Source organism: Ictidomys tridecemlineatus, chromosome 3, assembly GCF_052094955.1.
Source record: "Ictidomys tridecemlineatus isolate mIctTri1 chromosome 3, mIctTri1.hap1, whole genome shotgun sequence".
Classification (NCBI taxonomy): domain Eukaryota; kingdom Metazoa; phylum Chordata; class Mammalia; order Rodentia; family Sciuridae; genus Ictidomys; species Ictidomys tridecemlineatus.
Window position 1 is genome coordinate 85,062,007 of NC_135479.1, and position 20,815 is coordinate 85,082,821.

Below are 20,815 nucleotides of genomic sequence, written 5' to 3' on the forward strand. Positions count from 1 at the left end.
TTGGACCTCCCCTGTCTGGGGCTGTGGGCTGAGCCTGTGAGGACCCAGGCACCCCTACTCTCATTGCTTACTGACCTGCAACCCTCTCTGGTCACCTTGACATGGTGACTGTGCCAGGCAGCCTGTCCCACCAACCACAGTTCTGCCACTCACTTTCCTGGATGTCTCTCAAGTCTCCACCCCTGACCTAAACCCTGGGGCAGGCCAGAGAGAACCCCACGTATTTTGCATGATGGGCTCTGCTTTCTGCCCTCCTGACAATGTACCCAGAGTCCCCACTTGGAGCAGAGGGCAAGGCTGGCATGGATGACAAGGGATCCAGTTCCAAAGAACATTGGCCACTCCCTCGGGATTCTAGGAAGGTTGAAATGGCTGGGGTAGGACTGGCCATCAGACCTTCAGATTTACATGTCTTTGGGTCAGGCAGTCCCATGTCCAGGAATCTCCTACAAAATAAAAGCATTCGTACTCAAAATGCTATTGTGTAAGTATTTGTGGTAGCAGAACACACCCCCTCCTCACCCTGGAAACATGAATGGATGTCCAGTCCCAGGGCACTGGTCCAATGTTCAAATAAGTTGCCATTGCTGAATGTCAGAGTATTCTGTACTTTTAAAAACAAAGTAGAAGCCAGGTGTGGTGTTACATGCCTATAATCCCAGTTCCTTAGGAAGCTAAGGCAGGAGGGTCACAAATTCAGCCCCAATCTCAGCAGTTTAGCAAGGCCCCAAGCAACTTAGTGAGATACTGCCTCAAGATAAAAAGGGCTAGGGAGGTGGCTCAGCGGTTAAACACCCCTGGTTCACTCCTCAGTACAAAAAAAAAAAAAGTAACATCTATGTGCTGATTGATACCCAATTTGTAGGTAGGGAAGCTCTGTGTCATGGGATCCAGAGGACCTGAATGTGTTCACATGCGCAGAGGAGCCTGGAAACTGCTAGCACTGCTCGCCTCTAGGCCAGAGGCAAAGAAGAGAGTTTCTAGTCTCACACCCTGCCCCCTTGCTTGATTCCATGAATATGTCATTATAAAAAGTGGAAATAAAACCAAATGGGAGACAGCCTGACAGCTAAGAAACAGCTCACCAACAGGTGTTGCCTGTCATCTTTATTTTCCATCTTAATGAAACAGTTGTAGTTTCAGTGTTGCAAATTAGAGGAGTGGTTTGTGGCTCATGCCGTATGTGGCTGAGCGAGTGAGCGAGGGGACGCTGTACTGTGGGAGTCACCACCTCTCACACAATCTTAGCCCTTGCAGGGTACCTGGGGGCAGTTTCTAAGAGGGCATTCTGTTAAGGTGACTGGGGGTGGTGCTTGCAGCACTGAGCAGCGTGCAGAGGGCACAGGCCAGGGAGGCTAAATCCCTGTGACGCATGGGCAGTTTTGCACAATAAAGAATCATCACATTCAAAATGCCAGTAGCCCTGCTGCTGAGAGGTCCAGAGGCAACATGTCCAGTAGCCCCTTTGTCTGGGAGGCGCCTGCCTCCCTTGCACCATGTGCCCAGTGGTCAGCTAGTCCTTCCTTCACTTGAATGGAAGTTCGACATCCCATTGATTCTTGGGATGAAAAAGATCTGTTGACTTAACGGCCCCAGGTAGATTCCAAGATGGGCCTCCAGGGCCCCCTCTGCGCTCCTCCTTTGTGCTGACCCCCTCTCCCTGTGTGTTCCAGCCTGCAGATCTGCCTGGGGGACGTCATGACAAACAGAGTGGTGGATGAGGTAAAGTGCCACAGTTCCTGATGGGGGGTTGGCCCACTTCCCAAAGGCAGCCCTGGCAGATTGTCCTGGGAAATGGGGCCTTCTGTGCTGGCTGCATACACCCCATTCTTGGGGACAAGAGCTGGGTAAGGCACAGGTGGCTCCAGGGAAACCCAGGGCCTGGGTTAGAAGAAGCTTCCCTGGGAAATGTCCAGAGTGAGGATCCCAGCAGGGGATGTGCCATTGCAGGGTGGGTCTGTCCATGCTGAGTACCACTTGCCCTCCTGGAACCCGTCTGCCCACCCTCCTGCTGAGCCCATGACTGAGTGTTCCAAAAAGGGTCAGTAGCCTCTCCCTGGCCCTCTTTCTGAACTTCCCTCTCCCACCCCACCTTACAGTGGTTTGTCCTGAATGATACAAACAGTGGGCGGCTGCACCTGCGGCTAGAGTGGCTGTCACTGCTCACTGACCAGGACGCTATGACTGAGGTGAGTGCGGGATGTCACAGGCTCCCTAGCAAGAGCGGGTACAGGTACGTGCAGGCTGTGTACAGGAAGAGGCAAGGGAGGAGATGAAGCCCCTTACTTCTTGCTCAGGTCCTGGAAAACATGTCACTCAGCCCCCTCTCTCCACCCAGGGAAACCCCTAATCTCTTAGCATACAAGCTTCTAAGCATCTCAATCATGTTTAGGGAAGTCGAGGTCAAGAGCTCTGTGTCAATGCCTGTCATCCCAGGTCAACAGGGAAATCACCTTTGTGTCTAACTTGAATCTGTCATGCTGCCGTTTGTTGTATTCTTATCCTCAACAAAAAGCTAGGCCATGAGAGATCTTACAGTTGGTCTGGAGAGTAAGGGTTGGCTTCTTTTTGCTGTGTCATCTGCAAAACCAGCAGGTGTGTCCTGCTGCTGGGGACACCCAGTGAGATCCTGTTACTGTTTGTAGGACCATGGTGGCCTCTCCACTGCCATCCTTGTGGTCTTCTTGGAGAATGCCTGCAACCTGCCGGTGAGTGGTGACGTTTTCAGGGTCACACACACCCTGCTTTGTGCCTATTACTTCCAAAAGTTTACGTGTTGCTTTAACTCCATTTCTTCTGGTGCTGCAGAGAAACCCTTTCGACTACCTGAATGGTGAATATAGAGCCAAAAAACTCTCCAGGTTTGCCAGGGTAAGTGTGGATGTGCAAAGCAAGGGCAAATTACGGCCTCCCCCCACCCCAGAAAGTAACCACAGCTTATCTTCTGCACCAGTCTGTGCATACAGTCAGGGGACAACAAGGGGACCATTCCATGGATCCACCATGTACCAAGCACTGGACTAAGCAACTTGCCCCTATTTGTCATCTGAGTCCCCTGATGACTGATGTCAGTAGCTTTTATTGCCCTTTTATAAATGAGACCCAGAAGGTTATTGCCTGGGTCTGTGAGGACTGGAACATGACTTCACCATCTATTTCCATAGCCCCAGGGAATAAGGACCTGTGCTTACCAAGCCAGCTCGGGCCTCTAGTCTGTAATCAAGCCTCTCCTGAGGCCAGTCCTGTCCTGGTGCTCACATAGTAACTACTGCCCAGAGGGCCTGGGAGCACAGGGCCCTCCTCTCTCAAAGGGAAGCAGTTGGTTACCCCAGGAGCCACTGACGGGTTGGTGTCTGAAGCTGACCCTGACAGCACTACCCTGAATGCTGTGAGTTTGCCTCCTCACAGAACAAGGTCAGCAGAGACCCTTCTTCCTATGTGAAGCTGACTGTAGGCAAGAAGACGCATACAAGTAAGGTAAGACAGCGGGTGCGTAGGCCTGGGCCAAGGAAGTTGGGCCCCAGCCCTCAGGGACGGAGGCAGAAAGGAAGAAATTCCCCTACACTGAGGACTTAGTAGGCTCTTTAGTCCTCATGATAACCTCCAAAATAGTTTTATAGCTGAAGCTGAGGTCTTTCCCAAGAGCAATTGTACAAAGCAGCAGAATTGGGGTTCAAGCTTGGCCTGGCCCTACAGCCTGTGTCCTTTATCCCAGCACCAGGAATTCTGTCAGCTCTGGGCTCAGTGAGCCTTCATGATATGAGTTTTTAGTCCCCATACTTCCCTGCAGAGCACTGTCAGCATTTTGAATCTGGCTGTGTGGTCCTTGTGCAGTCCCCCACTAAAGCATGTAATATCTGATCTCTGGGGCCAGACTGAAAGCAGCAGGTACCAGTATCTGTGCTCTCTCCTCCTTCTGTTCCCAGATCTGTCCCCACAGCAAGGACCCGGTGTGGAGCCAGGTGTTCTCCTTCTTTGTGCACAGTGTGGCAGCTGAGCACCTCCGCCTGAAGGTGTGCTTGAAGCTGGGCTCCTAGAACACAGTTAAGAGGTTGTGAGTCTGACATGCGCATCCAGCGGTTCTGGCAGTGAGTCAGGGCCTATGAGGGAGAGGAGACTGAGGCCCCCCAAGGCCTTGTCTCCTCCTCCAGACGGGTGCCTAAGGTCATTGTGGAGGAGGTTGTCCCTACACAAGGGTCTTTATAGTTGTTACAAAGTAGCTTTAGACTATACTCAGGACATTGATAATGGCAGATTTCAATTTTTTTTTCATTTAATCTTTACAAAAGATCTGGGGAAGAGAGTCTTTATTTCATTTATTTCACCCATGAGGAGATAGAGGCTAAATCAATGATTTGCCCAAGATTTCATGGACAAGAAATTGAGGAGCTGAGGGATTTGGGGCCCTGCTTGGACAGTCCATTGTGGAGCAGCTCAGCCCATGGTCTCTAAAGCCCGATGGCCCTGGCCACTTGACTAGCTCGGAGCACTTGCAGGCAGAGACCAGATGCCAGTAGCTACCCAGCTCAGACTTAGTCATGGTATAGGTGGATTTAGTTCCCCCTCTAACTGGCCCAGGTGCTAGATGATGACCAGGAGTGCGCTCTGGGAGTGCTGGAGTTCCCGCTATGCCAGATCCTCCCCTACGCTGACCTCACCCTGGAGCAGCGCTTTCAGCTGGACCACTCTGGCCTGGACAGTCTCATCTCCATGAGGCTGGTGCTTCGGGTAAGCCCCTCGGCCTGGGGGATGGGGGTGGAGCAAGGTGAACTGTCCCAGCATGAAGAAACTACTCTGTGCTGAAGATGCCAGGAAATGGATTTGGTTTTCATCTCTTGGAATATTGTCAGCTGATATTCCTTCAAATACTGCCTCTTCCCTATTTTTCAGTCCCTCCTAGAACTTCTGCATTGAACCTTTACAGCTATCCTCCGTAACCCTTGTTCTCATCTTCTCTTTCCCATCTCATAGTGCTACATTCTACCTTCTTGATCACAAATTTTCTTTGGCTATGCCTAGTTTACTGTTCGACCTGTTTATTTCAGTGGTGAGTTTTCTAATTTTCTCTTCCAAATCTACCTTTTTTTAATTGTATTTTATCTTTGTGTCTATATTCCATCTTTGGTCATTGGCAAACATTGTTCATTCTATCATCTGGAAGGTCTGGGACACTGATCTGCTGCTACATTTCCATGATGACTCATTTCTCTAATTGACAATGGCCTGCATTAAGGCTGGCTGTTCCTCCCAAGGAAGTTTTGTTGCCACTGGGTACCTCAGAAGCATTACAAGTCTGGATTCATTTGTTATTTTCTTTACTTTGGGTATCAAAACCCATGGGTAAAATAAATGAACTCAAAATAAATCTGAGGACAGGCCAATAAGTTATAACTCCTCTACCACCCTACCAAAAAAACAAAAACCTAGAGTATATTATTATTATTCTACCTTTTTCACAGAAACCACCTTCAGGATCTCACATTGACCCAAGGAAAGCTTAACTTTTGTATTTCACTTTTCACTGTCTTTTTCACTTAAAGAATTACTTAATAAATTTGGCTATGCATTTAAAAGGATGTTTCGTTTTATTCTGGCATAATGGCTTTTCAGCATATTTGGATTACCATGTTTATTTCTGGAAATGGAATTCCCTAGGGTCTTGATGATGAGGGGAAGGAGAAACACAATAGCTGAAGTTGATTGGTAGGCCCAGCCATAACCATCTTATCATCTGCTTCTAGTTCTTGCGTGTGGAGGAACGGGAGCTGGGGAGCCCCTACACAGGAGCCGAAGCCCTAAAGAAAGGCCCTCTGTTCATCAAGAAGGTGGCCACCGACCACAGTCCCAATGCCCCAGCCCAAGGAGAAGGCCCTACAGATCTGCCACGTCCCCCAGACCCTTCTTCAAACACCAAGGAGGCACCCAAGAACGCCACAACCACCACCAGTGCTGTCCCCGAGCCCCAAGAGACAGGCCCAGAGCCCAAAGGCAAGGACAGTGCCAAAGGGCTCTGTGAGCCCCCGGGGAAGAAGAAGAGCTCAACCACCGTCTTCTTGACTGTCCCAGGCCCCCACTCTCCGGGGCCCATCAAGTCACCCAGGCCCATGAAATGTCCTACCTCCCCATTCGCATGGCCACCCACAGGACTAGCTCCCAGCATGTCCTCGCTCAACTCCCTGGCCTCTTCCTGCTTTGACCTGACAGATAACAGCCTCTACATTGAGTATGCACCTCTGCTTAATCTCTTCTAAAATCACCTGCATGAAAAGTATCTCCCTGGATGGAAGAGTAGATATGAACTTACACACCTGTGCAAATTCTGGTTTTCCACAAAACATCTATATTAGAGGCAGCATGACACAGGGCATGAACCAGTTATGGCTCTAGTTACTCTAACTGGATGCTGGCCTGCAGTTGTTAAGGACCCTTCCAGCAGAAACATTTCCTGAATTCTAAAGAGTCACACTGGGATGATACAAAAAGCATGAAGTACAGAATTACGTAACTGGTAGTCACTTACTCTTTACCATGGCCTTATTTTATGAGATTAATTCAATCTTCACAATAGCCCCACAAGATAGAACTTACCACCATAAAAGTAACATTTACCAACGTCCCCTAGGAATCATGACAAAGGCAGAGACACTCCAGGGTTCATGCTCTTCCTACTGCAAAGTAGGATAAATGTTGACGCTAGATGGAACATTCCTGAGATTATGAACCTACATGGCTCTGTGTTCCCCAACTAGGACATGTATCTCTGTCTTAGGGGAGAGGGCCAACACTTTAATGATAAGAGAGGTGACAAACCCTTTCTTCACAGAGGTGGGGACTGCGGACAGCGGCGGCTTGGCGAGATTCAGCTTACGGTTCGCTACGTGTGTCTGCGGCGCTGCCTCAGGGTGCTCATCAACAGATGCAGGTAAGAGGGTTCTTTAGAGGCATCAGGTGGCCACAAACTAAAGTGGGGGCCAGGATGTGAGGTTCCCAGGTGGAAAAGTAACATATTGGGAAGAAATGAGAATTGAAGGCTTGTGTGCCATGAATGAAGAGAATCCTCAAAAGAGCACTTGGATGGTCATTCTTTGGGGCTGATGGTCTCAGAGGTTTGCTCGGACATTACTACAAAACTGTCTGGGGGTGACTGATAGCCAGAATAATTCCCTTGGATACAGAGTACTTGCTGTACCCCAAATACAAAAATTCAGATTTTAAAAATACACCTGGTATCTTGTCCTCTAAATGCCTCTATCCTGGCCATCCAAGCTGAGCGGCCAGTACGCTTTCTCCCAAATGAGTCTTTTCAGGGGCCTCTCTTCTCTACAAATCAGAAACCTGACGCCGTGCACCAGTAGTGGGGCAGATCCCTATGTCCGCATCTACTTGCTGCCAGAAAGGAGGTGGGCAAGTCGGAAGAAGACCTCGGTGAAGAGGAAGACCCTGGAACCTCTGTTTGATGAGACGTGAGTGGGCCCTCAGCCATCCTAGAGTGCCTCATCCACTTGCGTATTGTCTGTGTCCCAGGCACCCTGTGAGGGCTGGGCAATACAACATGGTATGACTCCATGAAGCTTTCGTATGCTTTCTAGCAGGGAAAGGACAACATGGGCCATTTATCACAAAGGCTGCCCTGAGAGAATGAAGCATTCCTGATTATTGAATGTTCTACAATACCTTTATTTTTTTAATGTACTGAAGGTGGAACCCAGTGCCTCAAGCATGCGAGGCAATTGCTCAACCAGTGGGCTACAACCCCCCTCTTTAAATGAGGTCTTTTTAATAAGATTTAAATCCTTTTACTGGCAAATAAGTATTCCGGGGCGGGGGGCATTTTTAACTGCATGCTAGCTAGACCTAATGTTTCCTCCAGAACTCTTTGGCTTCTCTTCCCTCCTGCAAACAGCAGAGGTGTTAGATGAAGGACTCCTCCACTCATGTTCCTGGGGACAGAAGAGATTAGGTAGACTCTAATCATGTTTCTTACGTTTGATGGGGTAGTAGCAGCAAGTCTGATTTCAAGTATTTTTATTCTTGATAATCCTCAAGGTACTAAAACCAAAATGTCTTGTTTGCTTCAGAATCCTGAGAAAAGCCATTTCTAGCCAGCTTAGGAAGATGCTGTAACCTCTTAATTATGATTCCCTCTATTCCTGATCAATAACTACTCATTTAAGAGGACTGAGTTCTCTTTGGGCCATGTTAAAGATCCATACTTTGAGTTCATCAGTAGAGCCACAAAAGTAAGAGATTTTGATACAATTATAGAAGGATGTCATAATTGCTACATAGGAATATAGAAAAGACTTGACTTTTAAAACAATCATTAGTAAATTTCCTAAAATTATGCCTGGATTATCTAAAAGGCAGACTTGGCACTCTGCCCTAAAATTAATCTAGAAGTAAGGGCTCTCTTAGGATTACAAAGTTCATATATAGACTCCTCTGCCCTACTCTACAGTCACTATTTTACATGTAGCTTGAAAAACCTAACTCTTAAGCAACCTATCCCTTAGATGGTCTGAGCAAACAACTTGGAAAGAGGTTGAGCAGGTTCAGAGTCGGGAAAGGCAACTAAGAGTAAAGCCAAAGTAGAATTAGACAAATGGGTCATAAACTCCAAACCACAGTAGTCTGAAAGGCACACAGCCTCAGAACACTTCCAGGATTCTGATTACCTGTGCACTGAATACCTAGGAACCAATATGCTCCTCATAGTCTACCGCTCCACTAGGGAAGTAGATAAAACACTTCAGATTTTCAACAAAAATGACTTTTTTTTTTCTTCCTAAAGATTTGAATTTTTTGTTCCCATGGAAGAAGTAAAGAAGAGGTCACTCGATGTTGCAGTAAAAAATAGTAGGCCACTTGGCTCACACAGAAGGAAAGAGTTAGGAAAAGTAAGTACAAGAAGGGTTCTTGGTACTATGTTCCTTCCAGTACTCTAACTCAAGTCCACTGAAATTAAATTATATAGAAATATAAATTCATATGATAAAACCTATTTTAATAAGAATCTATCAAACTCAGTACTACCCAAGAATTTGAACATCAAGTACTGTGATAAGATCCAAGCTTTGCACAATATATTTACCTAAAGTGGAAGAAATATACTCCCTAGGACTATGCCAAGGAAAGGCCCCCAAAATGGTACGTGTACAGTATTTCATAGTGTTACATTCAAATAAGTACCCTATACTCACCTCTTTAGAGGCCAATTCTATAAAGTAGATGGTATTATCTTCATTTTTACAGATGAGGCAGGTTTTTTTTATAAATTTATATAAACTTGAAAACATGATCTGAAATTCCTAAAGTACAGGCACTTGTCTTTCCCCAGGACAGTAAGTTCACTGTATTATTCCTCTAAGGTCCATTTTGAACACCTAAGAGCCCAAGGAAATTTTATGAAGGACTCATGCAGTGTTTTTGGAGGGAAATAATTATTTGCGGTTGTTTAGGTGCTGATAGACTTATCAAAAGAAGATCTGATTAAGGGCTTCTCACAATGGTGAGTATGCTCTTTCATTTATCACTGTTCATCTGTTCTTCAAGACACTGTCTCAGCTGCCCACTCTCTCTCCAAAGTTCTTCCCTTTTCAGTATCAAGAAAAGAGACAAACTACTAACACCTTTACTTCAGGCTTCACTAACTCCATGTCTCATTAACCTATAAGACCCCTGTTAACTACCCTTATTCTTGGCTGGCCAACTTGGAGAGAGTTGCTCTGTAGAGGCCAACGCCGTTAGTAATGAGCAGGTATTGTGGACCTAATACAAGTACAAACCCAACTGCCTTGCAGGTATGAGCTGACTCCAGCTGGACAGCCCAGAAGCTGAGGATGAGTAACAACATTGCCGATGTGTCAGAATGTGTGTATATATGTACAGTTTGCCATTTGATGAAAGTAAATACTGTGTTAAATTTATCTGCATGGCCAAACAGTATTAGGAAGAAACAGGAATTATGGAAAGAACTACAATTGGATTTGTTCAAATCCAGAAAGAAATGGGGATATTTGTTTCTAATTAGCATCAAAACCTCAGTAGTGATTTTTTTCCACTTTTGGTGGATAATTATGCATATCTGATTTAGGTCTTGCTAGAAAGTGTCCTATCCCTAACATATAGGCTGGAAGAAGTCCTAAAGGAGCTACCAGTATTCCTGGGCAGTTATTGACCAAGAGAGTACACTTTTCTGGATATAAAAAGTGACCCCAAACTGCCAAGAGCTAGCACTGCCAAAGCCCTGTTTGTAATTTGTGTGCCTGGACCTGTGACTCTGTGTCACAGTGATATACCTAAGTACTCTGGTGGCGGGGAACCTAGGGCCAAGTTCCAAACCTAGGTCTGAGTCTGAACTTTCCTAGCAGAGTGCCAAAGGCTGCTGAGGAATGGCACTGCCAAAGGAAAAGGAGCTTTTTGTATCTCAGACAAGTTTGGGAATTCTGTTCTACCATTCCAAGAGAGGGGTAGTTTACTTAAATAACACATTAAAAGCAAAATATGTAAATTGTCTACTTAAACAAGTGCCTCTTATGCATTTCAAACTCTGTAAGACCACATAGACTTGCCTTGATATTCTTAGAGCAGTTGTCAAGGTCACATCCTCTTCTCTGTTAACTCAGGCGATCACATAATTTATAAGTAATATGATAAACTATTTTTTATAAAAATCAAAGCCTACCCCTTAATTTGCCTTTTAAACCTAATCTGATTTCAGCTACATTATCCTGAGCAAATAGTCTGTTAACTGAGTCATCCAAACATTATGCCCCTCAAACTTCTCTCCTCCACTAAGCCAGCCCATGCTGAAAGGGCCTCTTTCCACCAACTATCTAACATTTTTCATTGTAACAGTAAACTAAAAATGTTTACCAAGTATCTTATTAAGCAACTGTCAATGAAACTGTTTCAGTTTCACTGAAACTGAACTTTAAGCTACTTGGTTTTTCACCCTCTTCTTAAGACTGTTAAGTATATATACAATAAAAATTGGTTTCCGCTGAGATTTCTATTTTTGAATGAAAAATTTTCATAATATGAGAAACGATGTCGATGCTGTCTACTTCATGACATTGTAATTGTTCCCTAAATAAACAAGTATCTTAAATGGTAAAGCACCAAGTAGTATAAGGGAATGTATCATTACATGTTAAATATTAGAATCACTAAAGCAACTACTGATCAAGGTGGCAGAGAAATTAAAGCTTACTCTTCTTCCTAACAGGTAAAATTCTGCATGATGATCGGAAAAGCAAAGTAGTACAGAATCAAGGATGAGTTAAAGGAAATCAGAATTGTTAGCTTATGTCAGACAGGAGGCAAGTCTATGGGCCCTATGTGAGAGGGTAAAGAGCCTGAAAAGTTATGTCTCATCAGAAGACAGACGCCAATTAGCACAGGAACATAAGGTCTGAAATTACATACCACCAACTTGGTGTAGAAATCCCCAAGACTAAAAAATTGGTTTAGAATCTTGAGTCCTGATAAGATCATATTAAATCAACCACAAAACTGGTCCTTAAGGTTGCCCTTCACATCCAGGGAGACTGATACAGCAGATTTGTCACTTAAAAGGAAGCTCACAAGCAAAAATTATGAAACAAAACGCGGATAAAACTAGTAACTGGACACAAGAAGGAAAATGTCATTAGGGCAGAAGTGGCTATAGGGGAGCAAAAATACCTGTAAGTAGTTGGTAAACCTAAGTCTTGATTACTTTTTTTTTAAAGTGTTAATTTGCTTTCCATTACTTTAACCACCTGAGATAATCAGCTCTTAAAAAGTTCATCTAGGCACACAGCTCGAGGTTTCAGCCCATGATTGCCCTGTGGGGCACGTGGCCAAGCTACTCACTTCATTGTTTGGACATGATAATAAGAGGCTGGGGTCTCAGTACCCCCTTCAAGGACACATTCCCAAACTGGAAGACTAAGAGGTAGAGCCCAGTGAGAAATTCCAGCATCTCCCAAATAGTGCCACAGGCCTGGAACCACACCTTTTACACGTGGACCTTTGGGACTTTTACACAAAATATAGCAATAAGCAACCAAAGACTTTTTTTTTTTTAGTTCCACTGTTTTCTAACACCTGGCTGGTAATTTAGTGTCCAAATCCTTATTTAGGGAGCTAAAGGGATTTATAATTGGTTCTAAAAATATAAAACCAAGTGTGGGTTAGACACTGACTTATTACCTTCAGCTTCAAATCAAAGTCTCTGCCCAGGGTCTTTCTGCTGGGCTTTTCCAAAAGCAATGGAAGGACACTGCGAGGCTGGAGCAGCTCCTCTGCCGAGGTAGGTTCTCCAGGGTTCTGCCGACCTAGGAGCATGTTCTCGTTCACCTCATTACCCCTCACAGTTCAGCCCTGGTTCCTGCCCTCATGTTCCACCACCACTTGCAAGTTTCTTGGCCAAGAGGGCTACATGCTCCTGTGACAGCTCCACCTCTCCGCTATGGTTTAAACTGGCCTGGTGAGGAGGTGCTTATCCTTTTTTTTTGTACCCTCTCCCTTGGCCCTATGGAGTGGTCTACTTTCCAAAGATGCTACAGTGTGTCCAAGAGTATTCTCTTACCTCCTTTTAAATAGTTAGCCACCTTTTAGTAAATTTTTCATGTTTAGTTACCTGTGCAATGTGGTTTCTCTCAAATGACAATGTTAAAATTTTTAACCAAGAACATAAAGTAACAGAAAACCCACCAAGTTGAAATATAAAACTTCCAAATCAATAGTAAAAAAGCAAAATTAACCCCCTCCCCAATAGTGGGGAGGAAAGCACAGAAAATGTGATAGAGCGAATATAAAAAAGATGGCCAAAGGGCTTCTATAAATGTAATCACAATACACTGTTAAAACTAGAATATCAGGGGCTGGGGTTGTGGCTCAGTGGTAGAGCACTTACCTAGCATGTCAGAGGCACTGGGTTTGATTCTCAGCACCACATAAATAAAATATTGTGTCCTAAAACTAAAAAAAAAAAAAATTTATAAAATCTAGAATACCAAAGAGCATGAAAGTAAAAGGCATCGCTATATATGCTGTTTCCAAAAGCTCAAACATACAAATGTATAAGTAAAAAGATACACCCAAGAATACTTACTATTCATATAAACAGAAATCTTAATATTACATTAAGAAAAAGCTGCTTCCTATCACTTCTAGTCAACACTATTGTAGCCCATGTTAAAAAAAGTCAAAACTGTTAAATATTTGTATTTAAATATTGCCAAATCACATAACCAACAAGGCTTGTTCACATTGTTATCCAAATAAATGGTATTGCTTCAAGTTGTTCAGTGCCTAGCCCATGTGGCTACACAGGCCTTTCCCCCTCTGATCCAGAAATTTAAATTCTAAAAACTCTAGAAAACTTACATATAAATACAGGTGATGATATGAACATTAGATGCAAAATAAATTGCTAGAATTAGAATTTTTTTTTAAAGCAAGGTTGATGGATACAAAATTTTTTTAAATCAATTTTAGTTCTTTATTCCCTCACCAATATGAAAATGGTAATTTCATATAACCACCTCTATATGAAAATTATGCAACTTTTAAAATCAGAGACTAAACAAATGGAAAGCTATGCCATATTTGAAGACCCAACATTCTCCCATGCTAATTTGTTTTTAATGAAAGCTCATTAAAAATCCAAAGGTTGTATGTAGGTAGCTTTGTAGATTCAATGTACATAGAAATCCAAGGGCTGGGAAGTCTTCAGCAGTATGACAAAGTTTACTTTAAAGCCATATAATAACTAAAACAAGGTGGTAGTAGTACAGGAAGAGACAAATGGACCAAAACAATAGAAAAGCCCAACAACCGTAGTTGTAGTAGTAGTCTATGACAGAGGCACCACTATGAACGATGGGAAAGGTCAGACTTGTCACTAAATGGTGCTGGCACAACTGGATATGCATTTGGGAAAATATGAACTAGTCTTTTACTCTTGCCACATTCAAATATTAATCAACTTTAGGTTTAAACGTGAAAGGAAAACTTATGTTGTAATATGGAAGAATAACTTCACAATTTAAGACCAGAGCAAATTTTCATAAGCCACAAAGAACACTACCTATAAAGACCATATCTTTCTCTACATTAAAATTAATGTTGCTCAGTGGCTGAGTACTCCTAAGTTCAATTCCCAGTATCACCTACCCCCCAAATTGTTATTCTGTGCATTGAAAGAAACCAGAAATGAAAAGACAGGACACAGAATGGAAGAAGACATTTATACACACATAACTGCCTGATGGCTCATGTCCAGAATAATAGCTCTTTACAATTTACTCAGAAAAACAAAATCTAATAGTTAAATGGGCTAAAGGCACAAATGCTTCGAAAAGAAATAGAAATGTCCAATAAGTAAATAAAAGATACTCCTAATCAGGGAAACAAAAATACAATAGCTCTCCAACTATAGTGGCAAAAAGGATGTTGAAAATAGGGATTTTCATACATTGTACCAATTTATACTCCTCATGAGCATTTTCTTCTAAAGTTACACATTCTCTATCAAAGTCATCTTGTATAACTCTAAAGACTCCATTCATATTGATATCCACAGAAATGGTATTGCCTCAGGTTATATGGTACTTAGCACATGTGGCTACACATACAAGCAACTTCCCCCAAGATCCCAGCAATTTTAGTTGGATGTATACTCTAGAAAGCTTGCATAAAAGGGTACAAGGATGTAGACTCATAGCAGCACTGCTCAGAATAGCTAAGAAGTGGAAGCCACCAAAAGTCAACCACCAGTATTACAGAAAAAATGAGTCAGAGAATACTCATAGGTAGAATAATTCTATAGCAATCAAAACACGACTGAACCTAGCACACAACACAGATGCACTGTACAATCATAATACTGAAGAAATGTTGAGAGGACAATTTTGATTTTTATAAAAACTAAATTATATTGATTTAGGCATCACATAGAAATGGTAAGACTAGTTTTATAAGACCAAAGAGGTGATTAACATTAAAGTCAGGATAATGGTGATCTCCATAGGAAGGGACATTTAAGGTGGGTTGAGAGGGCTATCTGGAGTGCTAGAGATGTTTTACTTTTTGGTTGTCATATGGGTATTCACTTTATATCATTCATTATCCTTGACATTAATGATATTTTGTAATTAAAAAGGTCAGTAAAACATATGAAAAGGAAAATAAAGAAGAAGAAATACCTAGTAAGAAAAAAATATATATTCAAGGCAATAAACATGAGTAGCAATAGGAGGTATATTAGGATGATAAAATAATTTAACAAGTTTATAGACATTTTAGTAACTCCTAGAAGCCAACAAACCAAGCAGACAAAAAAACTGTTAGAAATGTAATAAATATCACAATAGCACAACATGTATATAACAGATTAGATTTTTTTAAAAAGAATATATGGAGCATTATGAAAATTTGTCTAAAGTCAAAAACCTCAAATCCTAAAGACTTAATACCAAAAAGATATTCTGACTATAATGCAGTAAAATCAGGAGGGGAAAAAAAGGGACTGGGTAGATTCAGTGGTAGAAACCATGCTTATTATGTGCAAGGTGCTAGATTTGATCCCTAGCACCAAAATAAAAAAAAAAAATTTTAAGAACAACCCTAGAAATTCTACATATTTCAGACTTCAAGTTATACTTCTAACTTCTGCTTCTAGCCAGGATGGAGTAATATAAACCAAATTTACCCTTCTACCTACAATAGCCAAACCCAAACAAAATATAAAACAGAATTGAATGTCAGGAGTATGTCCATATGAACATGAATGTTCAGAGCAGTTTTATTTTAGTCAAAAATTGGAAATAACCCAAATTTCCATTATTAAGTGAATGAACAAATGGATGACAGAATACTACATAGTGATAAGGAATGAACTAATACAAGCAAAAAAAAAATCTCAAAATAATTATGCTGAAAGATGCCAGACTAAGAGTATGTAAGATTCTATTTATATAAAAATATATAAAATGCAAACTCATTTATAGTGATGGAAAGCTGACCAAATAACTACTTCCTGGAGATTGGAGGAATTGGGAAGGATTAGCAAGGATAGTAAGAAAATTTTGGAGTGCTAGTATATCTATCATTTTGATTGTGGTGATGATTTCACAAGTATATATGCACATCAAAACTTGCCAAATTTACACTTTAAAGTTTCTACCACTGAGGCTCTGGGTTCAGTCCCCAGGACCACATAAAAAAACTAAAGGTATTGTGAACATCAACTAAAAAATTTTTTTAAAAAACAGTTTATATGTCAATTACACATCAATAAAACTTAAAATCAATTTTGGTATTTTAAATGTTTATATTTAAATATTGCTAAATAATTAACTTTGCTATTTATAGTTTGAATAATTAAAAAATGCATAAAGTAGATACAATGAGAAGGCCTAAAACTATTCCTATTAGTGTCACTATCCCTTCCCAGTGGTCCTTGAGGCACTTCCAAATAAAAACCCTAGGCTTCTAGAGAAAATTTTGAAAACTTATGTTTTAAACTAAGAGTTATTCACAGGCTCTTAAATCAGGTGCCAGATTAAAATGATTTATTATCCTGGCATGGCGGCACACACCAGTAATCCCAGCTTCTCAGGAGGTTAGAGTAGGAGAATGGCAAATTAGAAGACAGCCTAGGCAACTTAGTGAGAAACAAACAAAAAAATGTCTCGTGGCAATTTCTTTGAATAATCAATTCAGAGTATTTACATCATTGAATATCCAAATACTTTTCTACTTAACCTCAAGACATGTTCTACGAATTCTGGATAGTTTTAATTTTAGAAGAATCTAAGTTATTGTCTATGCCTGATCCCTAAACCTAATGTCACAACACCAGGGATTTGGATGCTGTCTATGGACATTTTTTCTCCATTCCACTCTGCTGCTTCCTGAATATGTTTTATAATAATATACCAAGCAATAAAAATAACAGAAATCCTCCTAGGCCTGCTGCTTGTGGAGAGGAGATGGAGGGTAGGTGGAAGTGGCCCACACTCATGGATGTGATGCAGAACACTGGCCCCTGAAGCAAAGCAGGTTGAAAGTTGGGAATAGAGAATAAGCAGAAAGCACAAGAACAATACTCTTATGTAAAATGCAGCAAAGGTGAAGGAGTTGCCCAAGGAAGGCTGAGCTTATGAAAATGAATGACTCATTATTTGTAATACAAATAAGTCACTGAGGACACTTATGTTTGGAAATTCTTTACAAAAATTTTATTTGAGATCTCATGTCCTTATAAAAAGTACATTACATTAAAATTTTAAAAAATACTTTTTTAAAAAAAAATGTGAGGGACTTCTATTGACTCACCTATTTTATTTTACCCCCATGATTTACTTCCTATTCTAACACTAAGATATAACATTTTTTTCTTCCTCCTGCTTTGAAAGGGCAACTACCATGAGGGATATCTTAGTAAAATGCAAATTAATCATTTCCAGGAGAGCAGTAGCTTCCTACTGGCTGGCCATAGAAAGCAAATGGTATTCCTTTTGCCCTGAACCAAAGGTCATTAAACCTTCAACTTAATTGAAACTTTTCTATTATTTGCAATTTCTCTCCCTGGGTGTCTCTTTTACTTATAAACTCTACCTTAAAATAACCTTAAAATTTAAGCATCAAGTGTTTTTAAGAAATGATTAAAGGATCTCAAATTAAGTTACTGCTTTAATAACTTAGCAGCTATTTTCTATGAAAGAATCTTAATATTGGGTCATTCTCCAGTACTAAGATTTCTGAGAACAAATACATTTTATAACCCTTATGACAAAATAAGATCAATTCTACAAAATACTTAGAATGTTAAGAATGCAATTTACACAGTAAAAATGATTTGATTTGTTTTCAGTAAGAAAGTACTTTTAATTTCTTTACTGCAGGTACAATGGCATCCAAGTCATCAATTTCTGTAACAGAAAAACAATAATAATAAAGCAGAGTAACTTTCTAGTGATCAGTTCAGGGGAAATGAGAACTCTATGCAGAAACAAACCTCAAGCAAAAAGACAATACTGGTGCTTTCATGCACATCATGGTGACACATTATCACGGATTCAGAGACAGATGCTAAACAGTGCATCTGTTTATAAAAGCTACCACATACTCACTCTCTGACTCTGGCTCTTGCTACACATCCAACTGGTCACATTTATGATGTGTAGTGCCTCTTTAGACCTAATTACACAGTGAAATCGCAGGTAGCAGCATTTCTGTACTAGGGTCTTCACCTGAAGTCCTAGGAAATTCTTCTCATAAAACACAGTGCCCTTGGGCTAAGGTTGTGGCTCAGTGGGATAGCACTAGCCTAGTAGTTGTGAGGTACTGAATTCAAGTGTCAGCACCACATAAAAAATTAAAGATATTGTGTCCATTTATAATTAAAGATATTAAACACACACACACAGAGACACACAATGCTCCTCTGATTCTCTTAGGAAGAGCTCTCATTAGTGGAATCACTCATAGGCCTACCTTGCCAGGTGTGAGAGTCCTTAGCTGGTCTGGCTTCCCAGATAAACCAGTTCAGTTTCTTCTCTGACAGATTTTTCTAAATTTGATTCCTCTTTCTTAACCTATCTTACTCCAGCCAGCTGAAGTTACAATTCATTCTCTTAAGCTCCTAGCTATGGAGAAAGCAAAGTCCCTTTTTCTCATTATCCAGACTTCAGCCTTCCTTAAAGTAAGCCCTAAGGGCAGGTTTATAGATACCCACTACTTTTTTCTGACTTATTCTGCCATGAATTCTTGGAATCCAACTCTTTCTCTCCATTGTTTTAGCTAGATTTTGGTTGCTCTTGCTTTAGCCTTAACACCTGACCCATGCTGACCCACTGTCATGAGTTCCATAAGCTTCTGACTTCAGTCAGAATCCCTGTCTGGGCTCACAAAGCATCAAGCATACAGGAAGGGGGACAGTGTAATCCAGCCTGCTGCAGAGAATTTGATTCACACCTTACATTGTGGTAAATAAAGGTCCCAAAATCAAGTTATTCCCAGACCTTCCCTGACCCCCATCCATTCTGAAATCATATCTCTTTTCTCATTAAATGAGAAACCTGCCTTATAAATGAACCTCACAGACAAAGACCTTGATTGATATGGAAATTTTCTCAGCCAAGTATACCACTTACATAAGCATAGAAACTAAAATTTATTGAAGGGTAGTCTCCCTATCTGATATCCAATACACCACTAGATACTTAATGACATTTAGTAATTTAAAATCCAGTCACATTTTGCCAAAGTTCCCCAATGTTAAATATTTAACTCCAGAATTTCAACTTCAAACCAAATACAAAATTCCTCCGCAAGAACCTTGAACTTTCTTGCAAATATATGTACTATGTTGAATGTAATAACATCTGAGACAAAGGTAATAAAGGATCTTATTTCAAGTGTTGCAAGCACACTCACTAAAATATTTATTAATTTGCAAAGTAGTACTTATTAATTAATAAGAACATCACTGTTGAATTTAATGGCCCTCCTGAAGCAAGTAGAATCACTGCAGGAAACCAGTCTCTTCAGGATTCTAGACAACACACTTGTACAATTTCATAACCCATCTTTTTAAAAATTTTTTTAGTTGTAAATGGACACAATATTTTTATTTTGTTTTATTTATTTTTATGTGGTACTGAGGATTGAACCCAGTGTACCTTAAGCATGCTAGATGAGTGCTTTACCACTGAGCCATAACCTCACCCTCATGACTCATCTGAAGTTTAGCTTTCAAGTAATATTTTCACTTGCTAGGAGCTTCAAAGCATATAGAAAATGTCTAAAGGACACTCATTCTTTGTTTCCCTTGAGTCCACATAACACCAGTCACAAAACTTCCTTTATGTTCTCTAGGCTACACACTGCAGTAAGATATTTCTTTTATTTATTCATTTTCTTACCAAATCTGAATTTAATCATTTCCTAATCTTCCTACCAAGTCTCATTTCTGCTTCTGAAAATTGAGGAATCATTCTTTAAAATCCTTTCAAATGAGCTAAACAAAAAATTTGCTAGTGAATAAATCACTTTAAACTTTGAAAATTGTTCTTAAGATAAATTAACTTTACAGCCATGTTAAAATAAGAGTCTCTTTTGCCTATGATCCCTAAGCAAATACATTTTTTCCCCTTTAACAGATACTGAAGCTCTCAATCTGACCAACAGTACAGATGCCATACTTAAGTCTCTTCCTTTCTATAGACATTCACTACTTTACATTACTTCATATCATCTGAGAAGAAAACTTTGTGTACTCTTAAAGCTGTGCCACCTTTAAAACAAACAAAAAGAGGGGGAGGAGGAAAGGCCTTTCAAGATCAAATTCTGCCATATGCAGTGGTGCACACCTGTAATCCCAGTGACTTGGGAGGGTGAGGCAGGAGGACCATGAGTTCAAAGCCAGTCTCGGCAACTTAGCAAGGCCCTAAGCAACTTAGCGAGACCCCATCTCAAAATAAAAATTAAAAAGGGATGGGGATGTGGCTCAGTGTTTAAGCACCCCTGGGTTCAATCCCCTGTGAGGGGCGGGGGGAAATAATAAATTCTGCTAAGATTTCTTATTAGGCAATGGCAGAGCCAGGGTTAAACTGGGCCTGGCCAGAGTAATGCCATTTTTTATAACATCCCAAAACAAGGCAGTTCTAATCTCCTTATAGGCTCTGTGCTGCTCTATTCTGTGGACTAATTCCAAATGACTCTAACTTCGAGTAAGGAGCATGTTTCCACAACTATTAGTGGTTTACAGACACTTCTATCAAACATTCAAGGTAAAAACACCAATCCAGTAACTAAAGAA

The 20,815-nt window shown here is 41.1% G+C and overlaps 2 protein-coding genes across 9 annotated transcripts in view; one reads left to right on the forward strand and one right to left on the reverse strand.

Annotated features, from left to right (window-relative positions):
• The window catches only part of Esyt3 (extended synaptotagmin 3), a 41,456-nt gene extending 30,336 nt beyond the window's left edge, over positions 1–11,120 (forward strand). For both annotated transcript variants that reach the window (XM_005328014.4, XM_040269881.2), the window contains 13 exons: positions 1,674–1,722; positions 2,100–2,189; positions 2,646–2,708; positions 2,809–2,871; positions 3,409–3,477; positions 3,927–4,013; positions 4,579–4,728; positions 5,742–6,223; positions 6,824–6,922; positions 7,332–7,463; positions 8,792–8,897; positions 9,459–9,508; positions 9,801–11,120. In XM_005328014.4, the coding sequence (XP_005328071.1) occupies positions 1,674–1,722; positions 2,100–2,189; positions 2,646–2,708; positions 2,809–2,871; positions 3,409–3,477; positions 3,927–4,013; positions 4,579–4,728; positions 5,742–6,223; positions 6,824–6,922; positions 7,332–7,463; positions 8,792–8,897; positions 9,459–9,508; positions 9,801–9,837 (1,477 nt within the window). In that variant the 3' untranslated portion in view covers positions 9,838–11,120. The remainder of the gene's footprint in view (positions 1–1,673; positions 1,723–2,099; positions 2,190–2,645; positions 2,709–2,808; positions 2,872–3,408; positions 3,478–3,926; positions 4,014–4,578; positions 4,729–5,741; positions 6,224–6,823; positions 6,923–7,331; positions 7,464–8,791; positions 8,898–9,458; positions 9,509–9,800) is intronic.
• The window catches only part of Cep70 (centrosomal protein 70), a 62,501-nt gene continuing 42,749 nt past the window's right edge, over positions 1,064–20,815 (reverse strand). For 6 of the 7 annotated variants that reach the window (XM_078043401.1, XM_078043403.1, XM_078043397.1 and 3 more), the window contains one exon: positions 17,204–17,924. In XM_078043401.1, coding sequence (XP_077899527.1) covers positions 17,863–17,924 — 62 coding nt within the window. In that variant the 3' untranslated portion in view covers positions 17,204–17,862. Of the gene's footprint in view, positions 4,034–12,901; positions 12,967–17,203; positions 17,925–20,815 lie in introns of those variants that run through there. The other variant, XM_078043399.1, reaches the window with a different exon arrangement.